The 26295-nt window shown below is 36.1% G+C and overlaps 2 protein-coding genes across 5 annotated transcripts in view; one reads left to right on the top strand and one right to left on the bottom strand.

Annotated features, from left to right (window-relative positions):
• The window catches only part of LOC105391628 (zinc finger protein Xfin), a 53707-nt gene that overhangs the window by 20342 nt on the left and 7070 nt on the right, over nt 1–26295 (bottom strand). For 2 of the 4 annotated variants that reach the window (XM_048630182.1, XM_048630184.1), the window contains exons 1-2: nt 15589–15828; nt 13788–14011 (exon numbers count right to left, since the gene is read on the bottom strand). The exons of 1 other annotated variant lie outside the window; for it this stretch is intronic. In XM_048630182.1, the coding sequence (XP_048486139.1) occupies nt 13788–14011; nt 15589–15686 (322 nt within the window). In that variant the 5' untranslated portion in view covers nt 15687–15828. Of the gene's footprint in view, nt 1–13787; nt 14012–15588; nt 15829–26295 lie in introns of those variants that run through there. One more of the 4 variants, XM_038107373.2, reaches the window with a different exon arrangement.
• LOC105392802 (zinc finger protein 724) overlaps nt 16864–26295 on the top strand; it is a 56460-nt gene continuing 47028 nt past the window's right edge. Inside the window, exons 1-2 of the mRNA XM_048630171.1 lie at nt 16864–17236; nt 21254–21460. Coding sequence (XP_048486128.1) covers nt 17197–17236; nt 21254–21460 — 247 coding nt within the window. The 5' untranslated portion in view covers nt 16864–17196. The remainder of the gene's footprint in view (nt 17237–21253; nt 21461–26295) is intronic.

Genomic DNA, 26295 nt, shown 5'->3' on the forward strand with positions numbered 1-26295 from the left:
ATAATACAAGTATTTTTTTCTTTTTTTTCCCTTGTACTCCCATCTCTTAAAACGTAGTGTTCTTTTCTCTATGACTACCGAGAGAAGAACAACGATAACTTCATAGATAAAAAATGCGACCACAGATTCACACATAGACGTATAGAAGCGACGCGCGATGTTACGTTTTATAAAAGGAACTAAAATGCGCGCGAATATTCAAATACGTGTACTACGTAAAAATAAAAGAAAAATACAACATGAAGTTTCTCATATAAATACAATTTTATTAAAACAACAGTTTACCTTGAGTGTATTTCATGATAATCTGTTAAATTAATTATATATATCGATGAGAAACTATTCACGCTGAAACTTCTAAATACATGCAAGGCAAATCACGGCAAATGAAACAAGATGTTCTGTTAAGTCAATTTTTTTAAATTCTCATTGTTCTTTCTAGCGTCTTTTTTTTCCCTCTTCACTTATTTCTCTATTTTTAAGTATGGTGTACCTCTTTACACACATAAAAAAACAATTTAAAGCCGACATAATGTTTAGTTTTATGGATGGTTTATAGGCATTTTTACCTTAACTAAGGTAGTCATTAATAATTATAGCCATTATTTCTACAGCCTGTATCACATTTTTATTAACGTAGTAAAATGAATCAACATTATTGTTCTCTTCAAAACTTGTGTATGGATTCATGTGTTACGGTCAAAAACGCCTTTTAACAGACACTTGTTATGTCTGAGTTTTTTAAAAATAAACCCACACACATATCCACAAGCTTGACCTTCAGGCATCACCAGCTCAACATGTTATATCCAAACCATGCATACTTTGTCCTCCACTTGTAGAAGGTCCATCTTCGATGTTTTTCTTTTGAAAAAAGGGCACTCTTTTCTGTTCTATGCCAATCCATTGTATTGGATTCTGAAATTTAAAATTAAAGACTATTTAGTTGCGCATTTAACAAAACTGAATACCTAAATCCATTTCTTAATTAATTTAAATTATTTTTTACCTGGTCATGTATATTTTCTTTATATTTTGTTTCTTCCAAATCATTGGAGTTGGGTAAGGCAAAAATGCTAAGTTTCTGCCGTTTATTATCATATAAGTCACATGTTTTAAAGTGCCTTCCGCATAAAACTTTGCTTGCAGTGTGTAAAACAGCCAAAGATTCCAAAGAATTCCAATCATCATCGGGCCAACAGTATTCAGCCCAAGCTCGAGCCCTGAAAATAGCATAAAAGAAATTAAGAATAAAGGTAACAAAAGACCAGATACTAATTTTAAATTTAAGTCGATGTACAAAAGGTGGATGGCAAACTTTAATAATTACAAAAGACCTACAATCACATCCAGTGGAGTACCTTGCGAGAGTCAGAGGCCCATGTGGAGCAGTGGACAGGATTTGGCGTGATTTGGAATGGAAGCCTAGGTAAGCCCGCAAAGATAAAGTCGATTGATATTTCGTATTAGTTAGTAACGTATTAGTTAGTAAAGTTTTTCTAAGGCTTTTGATACTGTGCAACATAGTATCCTCCTTCATAAAATGTGTACAGTGTTTGGCGTGGATGGACCCATGTTGAAATGGTTTGAGACATATTTAAGGGATCGAACTTGCTTCGTTGTAGTTAATGGATATAAGTCATCAAATTTTAAGCAGTTTTCGGGAGTACCACAGGGTTCACACCTTGGCCCACTGCTGTTCGTAATTTTTATTAATGATATTCAAAATTGCTTTAAACACACCGACGCCTATCTGTTTGCAGATGACCTTAAAACTATAAGACCTATTAAATCAATTCATGATAGCAAGTTGATACATGAAGACTTGGTGCGGCTTCAGGACTGGTGTCGACTTAATAAAATGCTTCTAAACAGCAGCAAGTGTTACTGCTTATCTTTTTCACGGAATCAGAATATTTTACCAACATCTTACCACATCAATAATGTGAAACTTGAAAAGGTATCTATCATTAGGGACCTTGGAGTGATTTTTGACAGTAAATTGACATTCAGGCCTCAATACGATAACATACTTATAAAATCTTCTAGAATGATGGGATTTATTATAAGGAACAGCAAGAACTTTAAGGCGAAAACTAAACTCATCCTGTATAACAGCTTGGTAAGGTCAACCCTTGAGTATTGCTGTCAGGTATGGTCTCCCTTTTATGATGTACATAAAAATAGGATTGAACGCATACAGAAAAGATTTTTAAATCATTTGACCTTCTGTTCTAATAAAAAACGCACTCTGAGGTCTTACTCCAGTAGACTGAATTATTTTAAAATACTTTCTCTTAACAATAGAAGAAAATTACTAGACATGTCTTTCTTTTTTAAGCTATTAAATAATCAGCTTGATTCTCCACCTTTGTTAAGTAGCATAAATTTAAACATTCCTTTTAAAATGGCAAGAGCTCATGTCTACAAACTGTTCAAGGAGAAACCACACAAGACCAATCTCGGTATGAACAGCCCTATAACCAGGATGATAAAAATGTATAACTCGTTTCCAAAAAACTGTAATTTTGATATTTTTAGTGAATATTTGCATGCGTTTAAACGAAAACTAATCACCTATTTCACACATTTGGATAAACATATTTAATAATTATTAAACTGTAAACTAACCAACCTTAACAAATTTGTTGTACCTACTTAACTAATCTTTGTTTTCATATTTTATATTATTTCATGTTGCTATCTTTGTAAGCTGTGGTTACCTATAACCCTATAAGTGGATGGTCACCTGACCTGAAACATCTATTGTTAAATTAATTAAGCTGTTTTTTAATGTAATGTGTACCATCTGTTGGTGATCCATAAATAAATAAATAAATAAATAAATAAGTAACAATATTTCCCAAACACATAAGTAAAAAACATTACCCTCCTCCTTCGGCAGTCGGGTAACAACATAATAAAAATGAGTTACTTACTTTCGGAGATTGCGCACGCCCGGTTTTGGAAACCTATGATAGGACACCGATGGATCTTCAGCGCGTGTTTTACCACATGTAGTGTTCACTATTAAACTGATATAAACAGACACGTAACCGAGATATCGGCTCGCAACAATCGCACACGTCTTTACTCCACCGCGGCCGGTAGGCGACTGCCCCCCGCGCCCCGCGACATGCGTCTGCGATTCTCGAGACGACAGAATGGTCATACACAGATGTAAACACTACATCCCTCCCTTGTCATTTAAATTTTGATTTGATTTGCTCAATCACTACCAGATTTTTCCAATCCATATAAAAACAAAAAGCGCAGTAAACCCTTGCGTAATCCTCATTCTATAGAGAATAATGAAATTCAAACAGATTGCTTCTTCGACTGTCCTTCAACTATCATTTTGAAATGTTAGCATTATATTATTCTTTGTGCCTAACCTTACCTAACCCTTTCATCCTTTCCTTTTGCACATAACTTCTTTTCCTCTTACTTCCCTGTTTCGTACTCTCTGCATTAGCTTCTCTCTCAGAACATTGTTAATATATTCCCTGCCTTGTTTATCAAAATTGTCGAAAATCATATATCACCAGGTGAACACCTCTGTACATAGCTACCTAAGCTCTGCCTGGCCTGAAGCTCTCAGCTGTAGGTATAACTCCAGTTAGATCAAACAACGCTAACTCAGCTATTCTACCACCAACTTCAAACCACTCAACCAACATTCTCAGTGGTGTCGCAATAGTCTCACTGTTTATCTAGAGTTAACCTTTCACACACACACTTCACACCACGCAATGTAATGCTAAATCTAATTTAATTCTCATCGCAATTTAATGCTCACCGCAATTTAATGCCCATCGCAATTTAATGCCCATCGCAATTTAATGCCCATCGCAATTTAATGCTCATCGCAATTTAATGCTCATCGCAATTTAATGCTCATCGCAATTTAATGCTCATCGCAATTTAATGCTCATCGCAATTTAATGCTCATCGCAATTTAATGCTCATCGCAATTTAATGCTCATCGCAATTTAATGCCCATCGCAATTTAATGCCCATCGCAATTTAATGCTCATCGCAATTTAATGCCCATCGCCATTTAAGGCTGAGCGCAATTTAATGCCACTCTTACAATCGCAATTTAATTTTGCCATGCAAGGCCAATTGCCAGTCGAGGCTGAGTGCAATTTAATGCCACTCTTACAATCAAGTGTAAAAATATACAAGTAAGTGATTATTAACCAACAAAGGAGAATGGCCACTTCTCCACGGCGCCACGACTTGCCAGAGCAGCCATCGATGAAACACACACCAATGTGCAGTCCATGACCACAGCACATCCCGGCGCAAACTTCACCACTATGAGGCACGGGAGAACGAAGACACAGGTGCCGAAAGATCAAGTCCCCGTACTGTACAAGACGCCTCCCTCCCTCAAGCAAAGTATCCCTTTTACAAGCGGTCTAGATTCTTTCAAACATCTTCCCTTATCCAGAACACCCTTAGCACTGAATAAAAACAGGTCCCGCTAGCAGCGGCAAAGCGGGTCAGGACTTGGCCATTCTCTTTTGTTTACATTTTGTGATGTGGTTGCAAATTCCACACTAGGCGATACAGGTTCGCCAATGTGAATATTTCGTGGAACTTAGACTTACGGTATCTAATGTTTCTTTAAACAAATTTTAATTGGCATTAACAAATAATAAAACTCAAATTAAATATCTTCTATGTACAACAAAATAAATCTTACAAAACTCTTAGCCCGTGTTCACAGACATCAGGAATCGTGTAAAATAACAAACACAGTCATCTTAAAATCACGTGAGTATAGTCTTTTACAACCCTCGTTCAAAAACCACGAATCGTGATTTTTTTTTTTTTCGAATTTGTTAATTATTACTATACTCGAAACGAATGTGAACATATAATCGGATATTTTGACGAATCGTGAAATAACTCAAATAACACGATTCCGTATGCAATATGAACGTATATCCGTCATGACGTATCATGATTTTCGACAAATCGTCACTGACGGATCCGGTGTGAACGGGCTCTTACAGTAACATTTCTAATTTCTACCATTTATACCCAGTTTCATCATAGTCTGTTAGATCATTACCACACCTGTTACATTGTATGTAATGTCATCAATTATATGTCATCTCCATATCAAATTCTTGACAGATGTGTCAAAAGTCAACAACTAATCCCTTGTTACGATCGTTATTTTATATCTATTAATTTGAGTAGATATACCCATATCACAGGCTCCGCCCATTCTGGGGTCGGATGGCCGTGTGTGAGATATCCCCACATATTTATTTATTTATCAAACAGAGTATGGTGGAACTGAGGCTTTATGTTATACCGAAATTTTATTTCATCTGTTATGTCTACGATACTAAAATCCTAAATCGCTACAAAGATACAGATATTGATAAACCAACTCTGTCCCTCGATTATTCCTGCTGTGATTTGCTATAAATTTTCTCACCCACTTGAAGGACATCATCCGCTCCTTTCCTTTGGATACCTTTTCTCTTGCCATGGTTAATTGGTATTGTTTTATTGAGATTTTTCCTAATATACTTGAACAATCACCCTGACAGGTTGATATTTGCTTATGTTCGATAAGCACCTAATCTACCCACTTGTACCAATTCTTAAGCACAATAACTTAATAATAAACTTTACATATCCACCGTTTTGGCATTATCTTAGGTACGTATACTCACCCCTTTTTCCTTCAGCTTTCAGTGCCCACATGGATTGCTACAGTATATACGGTACCTTGGTGCATTATCCAGCACCACTGGCAGAATAAGCAGTGTACCCGGATCAAGTTTATAACAGCTCCTCTGCTCGAATCCATGATCCATAGTTGAACAAGCTACTTAAATAAGCAATTTTAATCATGACGTACTTACATAGTTGCATAAATAATATTACTAATTCATGGTAACACAATCCTCGAGACAGCGCGTGAGACCAACCACCTACCCGCCATTGCAATAGGTAGGTATGTAGGAAATGAACTTAGGTAGTTAGATATCTATGTCCGCTTAACCAACTAGTATGAACCATGTAAGGAGGTAAACTTACAAGACAATCTTACAATGTAATTAATTACTGAACTTTATCAATAAAACACACAATCCAACATACCTGTAATACGGCATCAATTTACATTTTGAAGATAGGTAGAACCAACAATAGGCGGTCGCGCCGGCTAAAGCACTCCCCTCTCTGCACACTTGCACTCGCGCGACAGGCTGCGTTCCGGGAGCCGCATCGCCCCGGCACGAGCAAAAGCGCTCACTGCACACCTCCAGAAATTCGAATGCACAGGGTTTTCCGCACCGCAAGAGCATCTGGCACCATAGTACTCAACTTCCTTAATTGAAAAGAATTCACAGACACATGCAGGACTAGAACACTCGTTTCCAGGACTGGGAGTCAAGCTCCCATCCATCACACCACTCGGATTTCTATATATTATACCAATATACATTTTACTTTTGTAAATATACTTACAAAACTTTACTTAAATCAGTATAAAAGTACGATATATTGTGTATATCGACTTCATTTAATTTAAAATACCCTTTGTTCTAACAACACAAACACATTGCCTTGTCTATCGAAACTAATCCACCATTACCATATAGTGAGCTACCTGGAAGAGCCACCGTTACTATAATAATATTCACAGTTAAGTACTTAGGTATTCAGATTATACAGAAGTACCTACTTATCTATTTTAGTTCTTTTAGTTATCATCTTCCCTTAAGAGTGTACTCCAGTATCGAAACTTATAAGGTACTTATAGTTAGGTATTGTACGTATCTAGGTATGTCTCCGTACTTTATGTCCTTATTATTGGAAAGCAACACATAAGGAAGCCTCACCATGAAAACGTAACCTTCAATAGTATTGTCTAATAGAGTGTGAACCTGAACCTAATTGTACCTAACTAGGTAGGTACTTAGCCTCCTGCCTATCGTGTATGATGATGATCACCGTTAGGTACCTAGTTACCTAACGCATGCTACATAAGTCATTAGGACTACCGTAAGTGTTTGAAACTGGACCGGCTTGACCCTGGCGTGACCAGGTATCTTTGATAATGCTTTATAAGATTACTTACAAACACGTCACACCCGTGACCTCTCTAAAACTGGTAAACTACAGAGTCAGTAATCCTAAACTTTGTACAATAACCAGGTGGTACATTGTGCGAACAGGCGTGTCGTATACTTAACGCTTGTGCTATAGACTAATTAGTCTATGCTTGTACACTGATCTCTTTAAGGGAAATAATAATACTTACCTACTTATTGATATTTTAGTACTGCCACTTCCAATCATTAAAAGGGCATTTTGACATATACATATTGTCATAAGTAGGTATGTACTTATAATAATTAAGTTACTTACCTTACTTATATACTATATAAATTTGTATAAGAACCTAAATACCTATGTTTAAATCAGTTATTATTGGCATAGTTAGGTACCTATTTCAAAATTAACTAACTAGGTATACCCAACTTAATTAACTCAACTTGTCTGTTGGAAATAAGTAGGTATATTCTTTTAACTGCTTGGGTACTTACTAATACAATAATAAAATAATATTAACCTGACCTACCAATAAGTTAGGTATTTTCTATTATGCATCATACTTGAAACGGACTCGCGTCCTGGCACTAAAGTTCCTTGCCCCCGGTTTTCTCCGTAGAATGGGTAGGTAGGTATGATCTTTCCGAATGGGAACCTATAGTTTATTTACCCAACTTTCGTTAAGGTAACAATGTTTTAATTTTACAACAAAAAGCAAATTTAGATAGATAACTACACAGGTACTGTTATGAGTTATGAGATTTGAGGTTATGTGACACAGGTAAAACTATTTTCTGTGTCAAAACCTAAGTAGGTACCTATTTATTGCTAAATGTATTACAATACCTAATTTCGTCGCAGATGGCCTCCAATAAAGAGTACTTAGGTACTTACCTTAGCTTTTACTACTAAGTTTGTACTTTGAAAATCTCTAATACCTAGCTACCTACGATCGTAGGGCTCTGCTGTTGAAAATGACCAAATGGAACGTTGAATTGATACTTCCTTTAATAATGGACGAGAATCTTTGGCTAATTTAAGTAGGTAAGTAGGTACTCAATATACTTAATAGGATAATACAAATACTAAGTGGTTAAACAGTATTAAGTATTTGTAAACCATCGAAGATGTAAACTTATATAAGTACCTCGTTAGAAATACTTAGTTATTAGTAAATTTCAACGCTTACCTTTCATTTGTAAGTATTGCACGCTAACTTACTAACAGTCTTCTAGTCTTCATCCTCCTTGAAAGAAAACTAGAGTAACTCACAGTTTTGCTCCTCGTCGCCACATGTAGTGTTCACTATTAAACTGATATAAACAGACACGTAACCGAGATATCGGCTCGCAACAATCGCACACGTCTTTACTCCACCGCGGCCGGTAGGCGACTGCCCCCCGCGCCCCGCGACATGCGTCTGCGATTCTCGAGACGACAGAATGGTCATACACAGATGTAAACACTACACCACACTTCGAACATTTTCTATGATTGTTTATTGACATTATTGTTCTATAAAGTTTTAGTCAAGAAATCGAATAGATACACAAACACAAAACGTTCTATCGTAAAACACTATTATAACCTAAGAAACGTCCTATCGTAATTTATGCACTAGATGTATAAACGTCCTTTCGTAGTAAGCCAATTATTATGCTACAAAACACTTGGCGATTAATTGCCGGTAAGATATTACAAGAATTAAAGATTAATACACGTACATTCGCAAAAAACACAACAGAAATCTTGTCAAATATAACAAAAACAAATATTGTCAATTTTCGTGAGTCAGTGTTGTTGCCGTTTTAGAATATGAAAATTAGCCAAAAATATGTACCTACTTTGGGATTTTGGGGTCGTAGAGCAAAACCTTAATCACTTGTTGACAATCAGTTATTTGATTATTCGTCGTTGGCGTTCGTAAGCGCCCGCTTCTCACGCCAGAGATGCGCGTTCGAATCCCGGCGCTGACATGCAGTACCAATGAGTTATTTTCTGAATTTAAGTACAATGTATACCATCGCTCTTACGGTGAAGGAAAACATCGTGAGGAAACCTGAATATCTAGATTTAGCACATCTAGATATGTGAACCCACCAACTCGCAGTGGACCAGCGTGGTGGGAAATGGTCCAAGCTTAGGAAGGCAGTTTAGACCTTGGGGATATGCACAAAGGTTCCCTTCGAGAGAGCCAGGTGCATTAAGGGCTTGTTACAAACTTGCAATGGTTTTTACTCTGTAGTAGTGATGTAACGAATATTCGCATTCGCATTCGCATTAGCGAATATTCGCATGTTTTTGGATATTCGCATTCGCATTCGCATTCGCAAGATTTTGTGCGAATGTTTTGCGAATATCAAAAAACTAATTGAAAATAATGGTAGGTTAACAAAATCTAAATCCATTCGTCTATAACTTTTTTATTTCTAGTTACCCTCTAAATCACATTTCCAGTCTTACTTTATCATTTGGTATTATTTATTTACTTTGGGAAATGAAACTTCAGATGTTAATTGTTTCATAAGACATAAACTCTTTAAACAAACAAAAAGGGTACTTTGTCAGTATACAGGATTATTTGCAAGTAGACCTGATCCTTTCAGGAGGTGACCTGAACATTTCCAGTCGATTGAACCCTATAATGCATAATCCGAAACTTAACCATTTCTAAGATATTTAATATTTAAGTTTTTTTTTAATTGAAAAAATGTTTTGCTTAAAACCGAAAAAAAAACTAGCTATATTTCATTTTTTTAGTTGTTTTGCATTAGTGACACCTTAATAAACTAATTAAAATAATTAAATGTGCATTATTTGACTTAAATTAGACACAATACCTCAATATAATTAAACATTTTAAAATTAAATAAGAATATCATGTGACAATTTTTGTGCAATTCAACTTAAAAAATATATCAAATTAAATAAGCTTTCAAATAAGATATTTCAATATCAAATAGATTTAGGTATCACCAAGATATGGCCAAAACAACCAGCACAGACGGAAAAAATTCAACAGGAAACTTAGCCCAATTTAAAGGTAAAAAGTGTGATTGTTTTCAGTCCTGTTGACTTTAGTATGGAAACCCCTATTGAGTTTTCTTCGCGTTTTCTTGTTGTTTTGGCCATAATATCTTAGTGATACCTAAATCGATTTGATATTGAAATATCTTATATAAAAGCTTATAAGCTGATAATGTAAAAAAAAACTTAAATATTAAATATCTTAGAAATGGTTAAGTTTCAGATAATGAATTATAGGTTAAATCGACTGAAAATGTCTTCGTCTATCACCTCTTGAAAGGATCAGGTCTACTTACCGATAACCCTTGTAGTGTCAGAATTTAAATACGTTTAAATGTTTCGTGTAAGTCATCCTCAGAAAACGCACACAGTCGCAGTGTGTTATAACAGTTACGGAGCAAACTAAAGTGTTAGGTACTACTTTTACAAAAAAACTGCGACCAGTGTTGGCTAGTCGGATTCGGAATGTGCCTAGAACGTAACGTAGGTACCTCGTTCAGTACGAGACTGCCACTAAACCATACAAATGGCTCTAAATTTGAACAAGCTGAATATTCGCATTCGCATTCGCGAATGTCGATATCAGATATTCGCATTCGCATTCGCATTCGCGAATGTCCAAAAACACACATTCGTTACATCACTACTCTGTAGTATTAAAGAGGGAATAGGTCAAATATGTATATGTATGTATGTAAGTATAAACTTACCGAGATCTCCTTTTTGACATACTCGTAGTGTTGAAAATCACCAAACTTTCCTATTTTCTAAATAAATATGTACCTAATCTTATCCACTAAAGGCGCCGACACACTAGCGGACGCGGCTTACGGCTGATAATGTGCACGGTCTTTTGGGACAGTTCGTGCCAGATCGCTCTCGGACGTCTGAAAGCTGAAGGTCAGTCCAAGGTTACGTCCGTCACTTACATCCGATAGTTTGATCAGCGTAGTGTACATTCCTTACCTAAGTAGATACCTTTTAGTCGCGGCTGACAGCCGCGTCCGTAAGCCGCTAGTGTGTCGACCGACACCTTCACTTGCGAAGTAAGTGTAGCAGCTGCTCTCAACATAAATAAGCACAAAACGTATTTATTTACTAAAACTCAAATTTTAATTGATAGAATTTGGATCTCAACAGAAAAATACCCGAAATTTCTGTCAAAGATTTTTTTTATAGCGTGTTGTACCATGTCAGTAGTTCAAATTACTACCATCATGGACTTAAAATCGAAAACAATCAATGTTTGTGAAATGCTTTCACGTGATGATATTCATTATAATATCTAAATAATCAGATTTTTAACCTAATATATATGGCGCAGGCATCTGGTTTAATCTCCTGTTTGATTGAACCGCTAGCCCGTTCATTGGATGACGCTATTCAGTTGTATGACTAGGCCGAACGTTGATTGTACAAGCGTCACAAAACGTCCAACTAGTTAGCGGACTTAAAATCAGTCAGGTGGTGAATAAAACAAATATGGCGTCTAACAGCGAACAGCTGACACAAAAAAAACCGGCCAAGTGCGAGTCGGGCTCGCGCACAAAGGGTTCCGTAGCAGCAAAATTACAGTTAAATCAACCTATCTCAAAAACTATAAGAGATACTTTGATCAAACCAAAAATCGTTGAAAGAGTTAATTAGCATGCATCACCTCTATTTTTTTTAGAATTTTATACCCCGTAGTTATAAAAATAGAGGGGGGGGACATACTTTTTACGACTTTGAGAGCTGATATCTCAAAAACCGTTCACTTTAAGAAAAATGTTTTTTAGAAAACTTTATATCATTTTAAAAGACCTTTCCATTGATACCCCACACGGGTATGTACATCGAAAAAAAAAATTTCATCCCTCAGTTACATGTATGGGGGGCCCCACCCCCAATTCTTTTTTTTACTATTTAGTGTCATATTTTTGTAGCGGTTCATACAACACATATTCCCATCAAATTTCATCACTGTAGTACTTATAGTTTCCGAGTAAATCGGCTGTGACAGACGGACAGACGGACAGACGGACAGACGGACATGACAAAACTATAAGGGTTCCGTTTTTGCCATTTTGGCTACGGAACCCTAAAAAGCACTTGTATTGTTAGTTTTTGCCAATAAATTAGCTTTAATGTGCGTTATTTATGTTAAAATAGTGTGACAACATGGATTTACCTATTATTACACCGCCGGCGGATAGTTTCAAAGAAAAAAATGTGCTGAAACTGGATAATTATGAACAACAATATCAAGGTACGTTTATTGTTATTGTTTAGTTAATTTGTGAGATGAGAGCTTTGTAACATAGTCTTTTTGTTGACTCTTGTCTGGTCATGTTCATCCTAACCAGACATTACAAAGTTCCTATACTATATCCCATTTAACGACTTCGCTGAATAACGTTCAGTCAAGACGCTGGACGTTACAGTCAACCACTTGACGAGTTGTTCTTCAGTCATTCAACTGAGTAGCGTCATCCAATGAACGGGCTAGCGGTTCAATCAAACAGGAGATTAAACCAAATGCCTGCGACATATATTTTTAAATCAAAATACACCACCCATTTTATCATGTGTCAGTAATTTAATAAGTGAGTTTATATTTTCTACCTTATTGCCAAGACTTTTTACCAGTGGTACGTAAATATCTGGTGTTCCAGTTTAAATAAATAAATATCAGTTGGCCTCAGCAGTTGGCAGTAAAATGCATCGATCTCTGTACATATTTTTTTAAATAGGAACTTTCAGACCACTGATTGACTGTTTTGTAACGGCACCGCGTAAACCGCCAACAGTGGTTGTTTTGTAATGGGGGTGCGTAAACAGCCACTACCTACGTCTACGAGCCACTCAAATATACTGCAAGAGAATAAAGTTAAATTTGTATTGTATGTTAGTACTGTAAATTAGGTACTCAGCAAGATAGATTAGGGTAAGCGGGTCATCTTTAGACTGTGATTGTTATATGATAGATGTTGGTGCGGTGACAAAGTAATCTGAAGAAATATGGCACCAACTTCAAAAAAGAACAGTTCCTGCTTAGGTATATTTGTACTGTTTCATACGAGTAGAATTTGTGTAAACCTTAAATTATTTCTTACATTTTAGTGGTTTTTTGAAGTCGGTTTTTTAATTTTTTTAATTATTATTTTATTTAATAGTTTTTAGTTTATTTGTAATAATTTTCAATCAAAAGTAAGGTGCAAATGATACCAAAAAGTCCTACTAATCAATACGAATCATTCAAGCCTAAACACGAAGTAGTTGCTATATACCGTTGAGGCGTTCCCCTGACTGCCTTCCGTTTCCATCATCAGATCAGCTCAAGGTCACCATCATATTTTTTTGTTATAAGAACTATATTTACGTTCTTAATTTCATTAGAATCGGTTAATATGTGCCCAAAATGGAAATTCATACCCTGTTTTTACCCCTTTACCCACCCTTGGGGTGAGATAAAATTCTGAAAAAAAAATGGGACCACCTGGGAGCTCAACCCAATACAACAAAAAAAGAATTTTCAAAATCGGTTCATAAACGGCGGAGTAATCGGTGAACATACATAAAAAAAAATATATAAAAAAAAAAAAAAAAAAAAAGATCCCGACGAATTGAGAACCTCCTCCTTTTTTTGGTGTCGGTTAAAAACAAGAATAATAAAATTAAAGATAATTAATTACCTGAACTTTTAGCAATATGAAGTGGGAAATCTTGCATTATTTTATCAGTTAGAGGATCTTTTAAATATAATGATGGTATCGCAAATCTTTTTAACCGTGTTCCCTTTTTATTGAAGTCCTTTGCATTGAAATGTTTTCCACATACAAATTTTAACTCATGTAACTTTTCTATGGGTACATATACCAAATCTTCGTTACCGGTAGCTTTAACCCATTGTTTACATCTGGAATAGATAACAAACACATACTATATAAAAAAAATGGGATTTCTTAAATTCTGATCAAGTGTCTTTGTTTACTACTTGTGCTAAATAAAAATTTATACATGCAAGTATGTCAATAAAACAAAAATAATTATAATTATTAAAGTTCAATGATTTATGCTCCCAGTCAATGCCAGCACTCTATACAGTTGGGGAAGCCTCCAGACTACGTCACATCTTATTAGAGTGTCCTAATGCCCCAAAGTGCAGTCAAGGAGACCTTATGAAGGCCAATGATCTCGCAATAAGAGTAGCAAAACACTGGAGGAAGTTAGCTTAGTGCATTTACACGATAGAAGAAGAATGATTTATGGTATTATTATTTTATTGATATGAATATGTAGGTACAGCTGATACAGAATATGAATATGTAAGTAATTATTACTGGATATGAATATGTAAGTAAAGATATCATATACAGTATTTGAGATCACATTGTGTCCTTGAAAATGAAACACACAAAAATTACTGTAATATTTAGTAATTTCCTTATAAGGTCTAATGTTTGTATTGATGAGTACTATACATAAGAATTTTTAAGACACCTACTTATATGCCTTTATACTAATGTTATGGTGAGCCTATTCTACATATTATATTCTCTGCGGGGATGTAAGTACCTGCACCTGGTTGTCTCAAGTGGAACCTTTGTGCATATCCCCAAGGTTTAAACTGCCTTGGCCTAATCTTGGACCATTTCCCACCATGCTGGTCCACTGCGGGTTGGTGCTCTTACGTGAGAAGCGGGCGCTTACCCGACTGAGCTACCACCGCCACACCACCGCTCAGAGTGGTGAGCCTAATAATTTTATCTATACTTGACTTCACCTTTATCCCACCTCTATGGTAAACAAAGTTTTAGGTTATAAAATTACCAAATTAAAAGAAGTAAAGTATTGTTTATTTGCTTTATCATTACTTAAGATTATCAGTAAAAATTTCCATTAGCGTCATTCGAAATAAAGGTAAGGGGGTGTGTGGGGGGGAGGGGGGAGGGGAGAGGAACCTCCCCCTCCATCCCCCAATCTAGGAGACATGTAGTTTTTCAGATATTGACTTTATAATGTGATGTGCCATACATTCTCGGTGAACTGACACATAAATATGTCATATAGGAACATCAGGAACTGTGTCGTAAACGCTCCGCTGCGCTACGCTTTGGTTTCAATGAACATGTGCACCTAACACGCTCCTCCTCGCTTTGCTCGTCGTCGCACCTATCTTTAGGTTTTGGTCCCGAGGGTTTGACGGCATTTGTATTTGTAAATATTATTATGGTCACCTGTCTGTATATAAAAACGCTATTGCCTATTTTAAAAAAAAGTTGCATATTTATAACCTCATCTGTCATTTCCCATACAATTTCCTCGATTTTAAACATGAATATCTCGGAAACTATTTGTCTCCTAAACCTGAAATTTGGAATAGGGACTCCTGGGGTATTACCCTTATTGTATACCAAGTATTAACATCCAGTTCGAATGACAATAAAGGAAACTTTATCCAGATTATCTAATAAATATAGTTATAAAACTTACCGCTCTTCATTTAGAGGAAATCGAGACATAAACATTCTCTTTTCACCACATTTTCGCCCAGATCTTAGTTTACATATTTCACAAGTTCTAAACAACATTTTGAACGCATTCACCTTGATACATCAACTAACTTATCATCAACGAGTAAATGCGATAACTATTTAAAATTCACAACAAACAAGTATAAAATCTTCACCGGGTATTTATTTTGTCCAATTTTGTCGTAAGTCCATGTTTTGATTGTTTTGACATAAATGAACGTATCTTTTTTTTTTTTGTTTTTTTTTTTTTTTGGTATTTTTTTTTCCTTTTCACGGAAAAGGCTAAGGGCATTATCCCATACCGCCTGGTCTTATTTAATTTTGTCTTCTATGTGATTTTGTTCGAGGCCAAAGGCCTTGTCTTTCGTTGTAATCTTCAAATTTTCTTGTAAATATAAGGTCGAAACCAAGTCTTTAGTATTATATTGTCGAGGTATCTTTTTTTTTAAATGATTTATTTTTATAAGAAGATTAGAAAGCTTGTCGAGACCATGTCGCCTTCATCGGAAAAACATTAATAAGAAAATATGTTACTTACTTAATTCTAAGTTACAACCTCTGTAAAATTAACATATATTAAATTAAGAAACTTAAAAACTAAAAGGAACTCTTTAATTGTACGTAAGTATAGTGCCACAAACTTATCTGTTCCGGTGACAGCGAACTAAATTGATCCATATCTCATTACTTACTAATGAATTGTATATTTTAAAAGATTAGATGGGTTAATTAACACCGCAAGAGCGAAATAACAATACGAGCAAACTTAAAATCTTATAGAATTAAGAAATATTAGAGATTTATTTGAGCTGTCACCGGAACAGATAAGTTTGTGGCACTATACTTATTACTTCCATGGCAGAGGGGGGACAGTTCCCTAGAGCCACCAAGATCGCAAAGACAGAGGTGCCATCTTATATTTGTAACTTAGAAACACTTCATGTCTTGTTAAATGACTAATATCACAATAGATGTCGCTGTTATGGTGTTGCAGATCTAAAGAACTGCTTTAATAATGGGAATAAATAACCAGTCATGTGAATTGTAATAACGGTTATAAATTTATTTAAAGCGTATAAATTAACTAATTACTTTTATTTTAGTTAAATAAGTGGCTGTTACTATAATTTTATGGATGACAGACGTTAATTCATTCGTATGCAAAAAAATTAGGGAATTCATTTTATTAGAGCATGGCAACACAAGTCTTTTAAATTTTGACGTTGATCAAAATACAATATGGCTGCCTGTCGTGTCTTGTTTTCTTGCGTGTACGCATTTTGATTGCTATTCGGTGTGTATTTCTTGGATTAAGTGCTTTTATCATACGTGACGCTGAGTTGAGCTTGCTCCTCGCTCCTGGTGTTAAAAGTGCTGTTCCGAAATTCAGTTTCTTGTGTCGCATTGACGATTCGGCTTATACCAGTCAGGGGTAGTTTTTGCGAGAAAAGACACTACAATTTACGTTATTCGGTGCGAAAAGGGACGCTGTTTATGTTGTGTTTGTTGCGAAAAGGACGCTAATTAAATCTGTGTCGTGATTTCGGCTTCTACCAGCCTCATAACGATGCCTCATCTTTGTTCTTTTGGATGCAAGTATACTCCCGGTAAGTACCTAAATTTTGTATTGCTTTTCATACAATATCTTTGACTTTCAACAAGTAGGCATAATTAAATCATAGGCGTGTTAGTAAAATGACAGATTGGTGGTCCTACGGGCACCATTAATGGAACTAGGTACTTAACCTAGATGACTCTTGTCACAAGAGAGTTAGGAACATCACAAGAGTCTTGTGATGTTCCTAACTCTCTTCAATGAGCTCAATCAAACCTACCATTGGAAATATCATCCCCTCTATTGTAACTTTCTGGGCATTAATTTAAGTTTCTATGTTGTTTTTACTTTGTTTTAATCTTTTAATATTGTTTTTGTTTTTGTACCTGTCTTACTAATATTATATTTTAAGAAATTTATGTAACTAACTTTTTATGGACTTACAGTCTGCAATAAATGATTATTATTATTATTATTAATAATAATGTTGGCTGATTGGAATCAAATAAATGTCAAAGCCAGGTTCAGGTGGGTATCGGCTCAGAGTTAGTGAATACTGAGTTAGTATCTATCTCGTCGCAGTCGTAGAACAGTGACGGATCTGATTTTTTTCGATTTTCGGATTATTGCAGATTCTTCTTTAAAATTTCATTATTTACCTATACAAAAAAAGTTTTTTTAAAAATCTTTTATAATAAGCGAAATACAGAGTCGAACACTGACGGTTTTGATTTTTTCGCGTAGAACATGGGCGCTTGTGACGTCCCGTCGATGTTCCGCGGTGACCCTCACCCCCCACGACCCGCTCCCGCGCGACGGTTTGTTTGTTCTGTCAGTGTTCTCTGTAGGAGCACATGGAACACGTAATGAGTACTTAAAATGTTTTTTGCTATAATTATTATTTAAAAAGTTCTGTTTTCCAAGTAAATATTTTTTTAATACTTCTCCCATAGAACAAAGACGGTCTCTTAAATCCGTCGTTGTACTTGGAACGCTGTTTTAAAAAAATAAAAGCCCTAGTTTTCGCTAAAATCATTGAGAAGTTAGTTATAATTAGGTACGGTGTATTAAAAAAACAATATTGTTTGTTTGTTAAATTTAGTGACGGTATTTCAAATGCGACTATGTTCTTTGTCCTAACTATCGGTGTTTTGTATATACCGTCATTGTTCTATGGATAAGTGGTAGACGTGTGTAGATAACCGTCGTTATTCTTTGGAGTTATTTTAGGATACGTCGTTGTTCTTTCATAATATTAGGTATTTTCAATGGAAAATAAATAAATTTATGATTTTTCAGTATATTTTGCTAATTTATTATGTTTTTAAAACTATGTGCTAAAAAACAATGTAAAATAATGTACTTTTTTTGTTCATTAACTCTACTGCCAGAGGCAGGTGACGATGGGAGCACGGTACCATGCGGGTAGGTTTGGAATCATGTTTTTCCAGCCATTTGCATGAGTTACCAAACATACAAACCAAGTCAGCCGCAGAATCCACATCAAACATTAAATTTCTGTATTAACAACTACCGTTACATCAACTGCAAAGGGAAAGTCCCAGCATCAACCGAACACTGGCGACTGTCAAACAGCTGAGGACAATGACCATCGCGAAGCAGCCCGAGAGGATCCCCACACGGCCACGGACAAGATGACAGCAATTTCCTTCATTGACTGACCACAATCAGTAAATTCTCTAGTTCTAAGGGTGAATGGCATCGCGGGGGAGTCAACGTGATCGGACAGCAGTGAATTTACTGTTTGCGGGCAGTAAATAATTAAGGAAACTGGTATCATCCCATCCGCAGCCATGCAAGGATCATCCCGAACTGCTTGGGGACGATAACCCTCCCCAGCCGTTCCACAACCACCAGCACTCGATTGATTCTGGGGCTTTTCCTCTTAAAAATAGGTGAGCCCACTTTATTCACGTATTAATTTCAGGAAAAATTCCCCGTAAATTCTGTAATTCTCACATTATACTTACTTCTCCATAAAAAGGGTGAGAAATCCGACCTCGGAAACTATAGACCCGTTAGCTTGACATCACACATGTATAAATAATTCACAATCACATCCGTTCTCTGCTGAACTAATATCAACGACCAGAACAAGCCGGTTTCCGACCTAGTTATTCTACCAAGAACCCTCTATACACGTTCAATCAGATTGAAAAGTTCATAGCGCTTAACACACCACTTTACCATGTATTTATTGACTATACAAAAGGTTTCGACAGTATCTACCATCAAACAATACTTTCCGCCCTTAACACCACAAAATTCATCCAACCTACATCGAACTCGTTGGTACTATCTACATAAACAGCTCAGCCAACGTGAAATTGGAAAAACCTGGTAGTCCAACGTTTCCGATTGAAAAGGGTGTCATACAAGGCGACCCTCGCTGTACACGATTTACAATTTTCCTCAAAGAGATCTTCAAGAAGTTGACACAGTCCTGGGAGGACAAGGACATCAAATTTTGGAAGTAAAAAATAGTCAAACCTCGGTAGCGAACGATATTGCCCTATTCTCCCACTCAACGCCCGAGCTCCAACAAATGTTGCGAGAGCTATCCACGGCAAGCCTTGAAGTTGGACTAAAGGTGAACCGTTCGAAGACAACAGACATGACCAACAGCACGAAACGTAGGGTTGAGGCAGGAAATACAATATGTCAATGAGTAATTTATTTGGGCGAGATAGCGTCCTTCGTCGTGGGTGCTAAGACCGCCAAACTGAAGCCCGCCGCCCAGTGAGACTGGGCGGCGCACGTCTGTCGTATGCAGCCGGATAGGTAGGGTAAAAATGCTACCAAATGGGTAGCCGATAACGGCCGCCGGCACAGGGGCAGACCCAGATGAAGATAACCGGATGACCTAGACGTGTTTAGTAGGAACTGGAATGAGGAGGCCATGAACAGGGATAGCTGGAAGACCCAGGAAGAGACCTTTGCCCAGAAAAGGGTCACAAATGTCACGATTGAGTTGGGAAACTCCGTCACATATTCTCCTCGGCCATCCCTGATCAGAGAAGAAGACTTTTATCATTATAGCCTGAAGATAAAAGTCTTCTTCAACCAGTGCATCTTGCTAGTGATGACGTATGGAGCAGATATGTGGGCACTGATGGTAGGACTGGTCCACCGATTTAAAGTCGCTCAGCGTGCTCTGCTTGGGGTTTCTCTGATGGATCGTATCAGAAATGAGGGTATCCGTCAGAGGACTAAGGTTACCGACATAGCTGTCAAAATGTGCAAGCTGAAGTGGCAGTGGGCTGGCTATATCTGCCGAAGAACCGATAAACGTTGGGGTCGACGAATTCTCGAGTCACAAATAAGGACAACCGTAGGCTGGTAGCCAGTAGTGGCTGTATGAGGAAGCCCGAGGACCGAGTGTTGTGGAGCCCCTTGGGAGAGGCCTATGTTTAGCATTGGATGATTATTGACTGATGCTTGGACACAATGGGGTCTTCAAAAAACATTGTATAAAATAAATGTATTTTGGAAAAAAAATTAGAACCTAAACAAAAAATAATATAGCGCAATCGACACCCTCCTAAATAGGTAATTTAAAGATCCGTCTTTGAATTTTTCCATATATTCCCTAAAACAACGACGAAAAGTATAATACGCCATTAGTTACGCAATAAAAGTCCGTAAAAAAACGACGTATCATATAATGCGACATAGTAGGATACATAGAACAATGACCTATCTGATTTTTCAGGAAACCTAGACTTATTACAGACTAATTATACAGGCTATATTGCAAAAGTCCATTCGTATAATAATGTGACCAAATTTCAAATGAATTGCTTCAGCCGTTTTCATTTTATCGAACAAAACGTTGTTTAAAAACTTTAACTGGCTCTCCTGTAAAGTTGCTGTTTTGCAGATCCGTCATTGTTCTACGACTGCGACGATCTACTCATGCTTTTGGTAGTTGACATCAGATGATCTAACAAGATATTTTATATTTTACTGTTTACAAATACATAGGACATCGGAAACTGCATTCCACCTTATGTTGTTTTTATTAATTTGGTAATTATAATTTTTTCAGGAGTTGTTATGCATCACTTTCCAAACCCAGACAAATTTCCCGAACGTTTCAAAGCTTGGGTAAATCTTGTTGGAGGGAAACTGGAAACATCATCAGATTATCAACATTATAAGAAAAAGATGGTTTGTGACATTCACTTCATCGATGATCACAGAAGCCGCTACAAACGCTTGAATGCTTTGGCTGTACCAACTCTGCATTTGCACGGTGAGTTTATAAATACGTTCTCTCTCTGTCATCTGTCATCGCAGAGTACATTATTTATACTGAGAACAGAATCAAATAATCATACACTAAATTTCGAGTTTGGTAAGCCTCAGCCAACATGTGAATTTACCATGATAACTTAAACCTCGAATTGAAAGGTTTAAGTTATCATGGTGAATTCACATGTTGACTGAGGCTTACCAAACTCGAAATTTAGTGTATGATTATTTGATTCTGTTCTCAGTATAAATAATGTACTCTGCGATGACAGATGACAGAGAGAGAACGTATTTATAAACTTCGATGCTGCTTAAAATATATAGTCCAAAATCCAATGATGAATGAGCAATACAAGTGTTGCAAAAAGGGTATATTAAGCCGAAGCCTACATGTGCAGTATGGTATATAAATGATTTAATATATAGTTGGTGTAGAACGGTGAATCGGATTTTAAGCGGTAAAATTACATATAATGGTGATGACGAGACAAAACTTGCTGCCCAATCATATTTTAATAAATATCGGCATTGCAAGAATATGTTATAGTGTGCTTTAAAAGAAAGTAATAAAATAACTCATCATTGAGAAAAAAATACTTTTTTTTTATTTTGTTTGTTAATTTGTAAGTTTTGTCTGTTTTTTAATTTCGGAGCCCTTCGTGGCAATAAACCCTATCTAAACAACTGTACAGTACCACAAACTTATCTCTCCCACGTAAATGTGTAATATTTATTCATTCTATAAGATTTTAAGTTTGCCAGTAGTGGTAATTCTCTTGTGGTTTTAATAAACCCATCTAATCTATATCAATGTATAATTCAGTAGTAAATAATGAGATATGGATCAATTCAGTTCGCTCTCACTGGAACAGATAAGTTTGTCGCACTGTAGAATATTTTGACTTTATAGGTTTAAGGGTCAGTTTAGTGGCTGAATTAAAAACCGACTAAATTACTTCAAAATCTAGAAATATGGTGCTACATATACTATAGGTAGGTATGAATATAGCATGCATTAGTTTCTGGTTACAAAATACAGATGGCGCTTTAAATTTGTATGCCCAATGTGGTAACATTGTAAAAAATAATAGTCTGTCATTACATTTCCTTTTCTGTTCTGTGGCACAATCTGTGAAATGGGAGATTTTCAACCATAGACAAACAACCATAGATTATAGATGACTTCATACTCAACAGCACTCAACAGGGATAAGATTGTGGCAAGTTGTGGCAGTATAACATCAAAACTGATGTTGCTATTGCAAGGAAAAAATGTTGCCCTTTATTTATTTACTATTTATACTACAAAATATACTATAGAAAATAAGGAATAAGTTGGCAAACTTATCCTGTCTTTTTTTCTATTCACCCATGAATTCTATTCTATTCACTCCATTTTACGGTAACTGTATAGGAACGTATTTAACGTGGGTTCCGCTCATCTCGCATAATCTTTATTGACCAAAACTCATTTCGCATAACTCGTATGGTCTAAACTTTTTTGGCCGAACCATCACTTTGCCAAGACTTATGTGGCATAAGGCTCGTTTCGTCTAAAACTCTTTAGGCACAATCTTTAAACACCTAAGTTTCGTTTGATCAAATTTATGTTCGTCTATACCTATGTATAATCTTGTTTATAAATAATAAATAATATATTAAGTACCTATGTAGTAAATGTACAAATTGTGGTATTTTTCTCCTACATCCCGAAAATCACGATATTGTATGATCAAAAAATCGAAAGTTAACGACCAATATAATTATTACAAACCCCATGAGATCGAAACCTAAAAATAGGTGCGACGACGAGCAAAGCGAGGAGGAGCGTGTTAGGTGCACATGTTCATCAAAACCAAAGCGGAGCGCAGCGAAGCGGAGCGGAGCGTTTTCCAAACAGCGGAAACAATACAAGGCACCAGTTTGCGCTATGTAGGGAGACGCTCCGTCAAAGTTAAAGCCAAACGAATATTATTACTTTGTATAAACCTAATAAACCTATGCCATAGCATTATTAGGCTATTCAAGATTTGACCATACCATTATTAGGCTAAACAATGTTATGCGAAATAACTTTTTACTAAACGAGATTTATGCCATACGATTTTCGGCGTAACGAGACTTTGACCAAACGTTACTATGCAATACGAGATTAGGCAAATAAATCCTATGCCAAAAAAGGTAGAACCATTTAACGTATCTCTGTCGTTAATTTAAAATGTTTTCTTGCAGATATAACCAACAACCCTTGCTTTTGCAACAACTCGAGATATCTGGTAGGTATAACCGAAGCAGAAAACGAGAATCTCTACCACATTATCGCAACTACCGCTCAAAAAATAGGAGTAAAAATTAGCAAAGACGATATTGATATGATCAACCGCGTAGGTACCAGACACGATACAAATAATCAACCGTCAACCACTCAATCACGCCCAGTCGTGGTAAGGTTCATTCGCAACTCCAAGAGGAACGAAATGATCAACGCCCGCCGAGTCAGAAGAAACCTAACGACGACTGACATCGATCATCTGAAAGGTCCTCAAAACACGATTTACTTTAACGAGAGGCTGACTAAAACCAACCGGAAGCTTTTTCGAGACGCCAGAATGCGCGCCAAAGAGCTCGGGTACCGATACTGTTGGGTCAAAAACGGACAAATATTCGTCAGAAAAGAAGGGCAAAAACACGCAAAGATCATTAGAAATGAAAAAGACCTCAACGAACTTCAATCCGGGCAAAGTTTTAAGTAGTAACATAATTCATCATATTGTTATAATGTTGTTTCTACTATCTATACAATTCAGATCTCATTGTAAATTGTTATGTAATACTAGGTTAATTGAAATGTTCCTATTAATTATAAGCCACTATTACACTCGATTAAATATATATACTATTCTATTTAAAATGTTATTTATATATAAATTATCTAAACACACACAAAAATTACGTAATATTATCCTCGTATCTAATATTATAAAAAACAAGTGCACAAATGACACATCAATGAAAGTACAGACGGCCAAGTTTATGCGTGACCAAACTGAAGCTCCAACCAACAAATTAAATTTTAACAAATGGCCAACTTAGATATACTTAATGATAATATTGACGACTCTCTGGTTATCCCCTGTCACGCAATAGACTTACCTGAACTTTGCCACAATGTAATCCCTAACAATTATGATCTTAAAATCCTAACTTTCAACATCCGGAGCCATAACTGTAATCACGACAGCTTTACGATCTTACTAGAACGACTAAAATTTTCGTGTGACGTGATAATCCTAACAGAATGTCGGCTAGGGTATAATCCAGTAATCAGATCAATGGCGGGATATAGTCACTTCAACACAAACAAATATACTAATCAAAATGGGGGCATTATTATTTATGTTAAAAACAATTTAAATTCCTCTGTTACTGAGCCCGACTTTAGTGATGCTAACTGTTTAAAATTAACTTTACCAAACAATATGATCATAGTGGCTTTATACCGTTCACCATCCATTACGAATATAGAAAACTTCCTAGTATCTTTGGATAACGTATTAAATATATCAAATAACTCTGCTGATATTATTGTCGCAGGTGACATTAATATTAATATTCTGCCAGCATCTGACGACTCTCGTAAATCGGAGTACTTATGTCTAATGGCAGAGCACGGCTTGATACCAGCTATAACTTTGCCAACAAGACAAAAATCATGTATAGATCACATTTTTCTGAAAACGAAACACAATTCACTGGGCATAGTATGCAAATCATCAGTCACCGATCACGATATCTCGTTAGCTGCTTTAAATATTGGGTCAAAAATATGTAAATCTAACAAACTTAAAAATAAAATTAACTATTCTGCTGTAACTACTGAATTAAAACACCTTGATTGGACTGATGTAACAACTTCAACAGATGTATCTGAAAGTACCACTATTTTTACCAATAAACTTAGTGAAATTATCAATAACAACACAACAAAAATCAAAGTAAGTAAATCAAAATCTAATATTAAACCATGGATCACCCCAGGTTTAATTAGATGTATGAAAAATAGAGATAAGCTGCACATGAAACACCGAAAATATCCAAACGATTCTACTGCACGTTTAATATACTATAGGTACAGAAACTTCTGCGTTGATATACTACACAGAGTCAAAGCTGATTATGAAAACAGAGAACTAGCCAAACATAAAAAAGACCCAAAAAAGTTGTGGAGCACCATCCGTGAAATTTGTGAAATATCAAATAGTAAAGCGAATTCCTCCAGTGAACTATTCAATAAAACAGAAACCCACAAAGAATCGACTAATAAATGTAACGAATATTTTACTACATTAGGTTCAAAACTAGCAAACTCTATCTTAGATCGCACAAATGAAACGGAAGAACACCTTGCTACTTTAGCATCATCATCATCCAGTTCATCACAATCATTCTTCATGCAACCTACGGATGAGGTTGAAGTGCTCAGTTATATTCGTCAACTCAAAGAAAATGTAGCACCAGGAATTGACAGCATTAATAACTCAATTGTTAAACTTATCGCACCTTACATCATACAACCTCTCGTACACATTTTCAATCTAAGTATTTCCTGTGGTATATTTCCGGATATCTGGAAATTAGCCTCCATCACACCAATTCATAAAGCCGGCAGTAAGGAATCACCCTCTAACTATCGCCCAATCGCTCTCCTTTCAGTTTTTTCTAAGCTTCTAGAAAAAATTGTCAATAACAGATTGGTAAACTATTTGGAATCGAATAATAAAATTTCTTCCACCCAATTCGGTTTTCGTCGAGGCAGATCAACTGAGGATGCAGTAT

This window comes from Plutella xylostella, chromosome 25 (assembly GCF_932276165.1).
Source record: "Plutella xylostella chromosome 25, ilPluXylo3.1, whole genome shotgun sequence".
Lineage (NCBI taxonomy): Eukaryota > Metazoa > Arthropoda > Insecta > Lepidoptera > Plutellidae > Plutella > Plutella xylostella.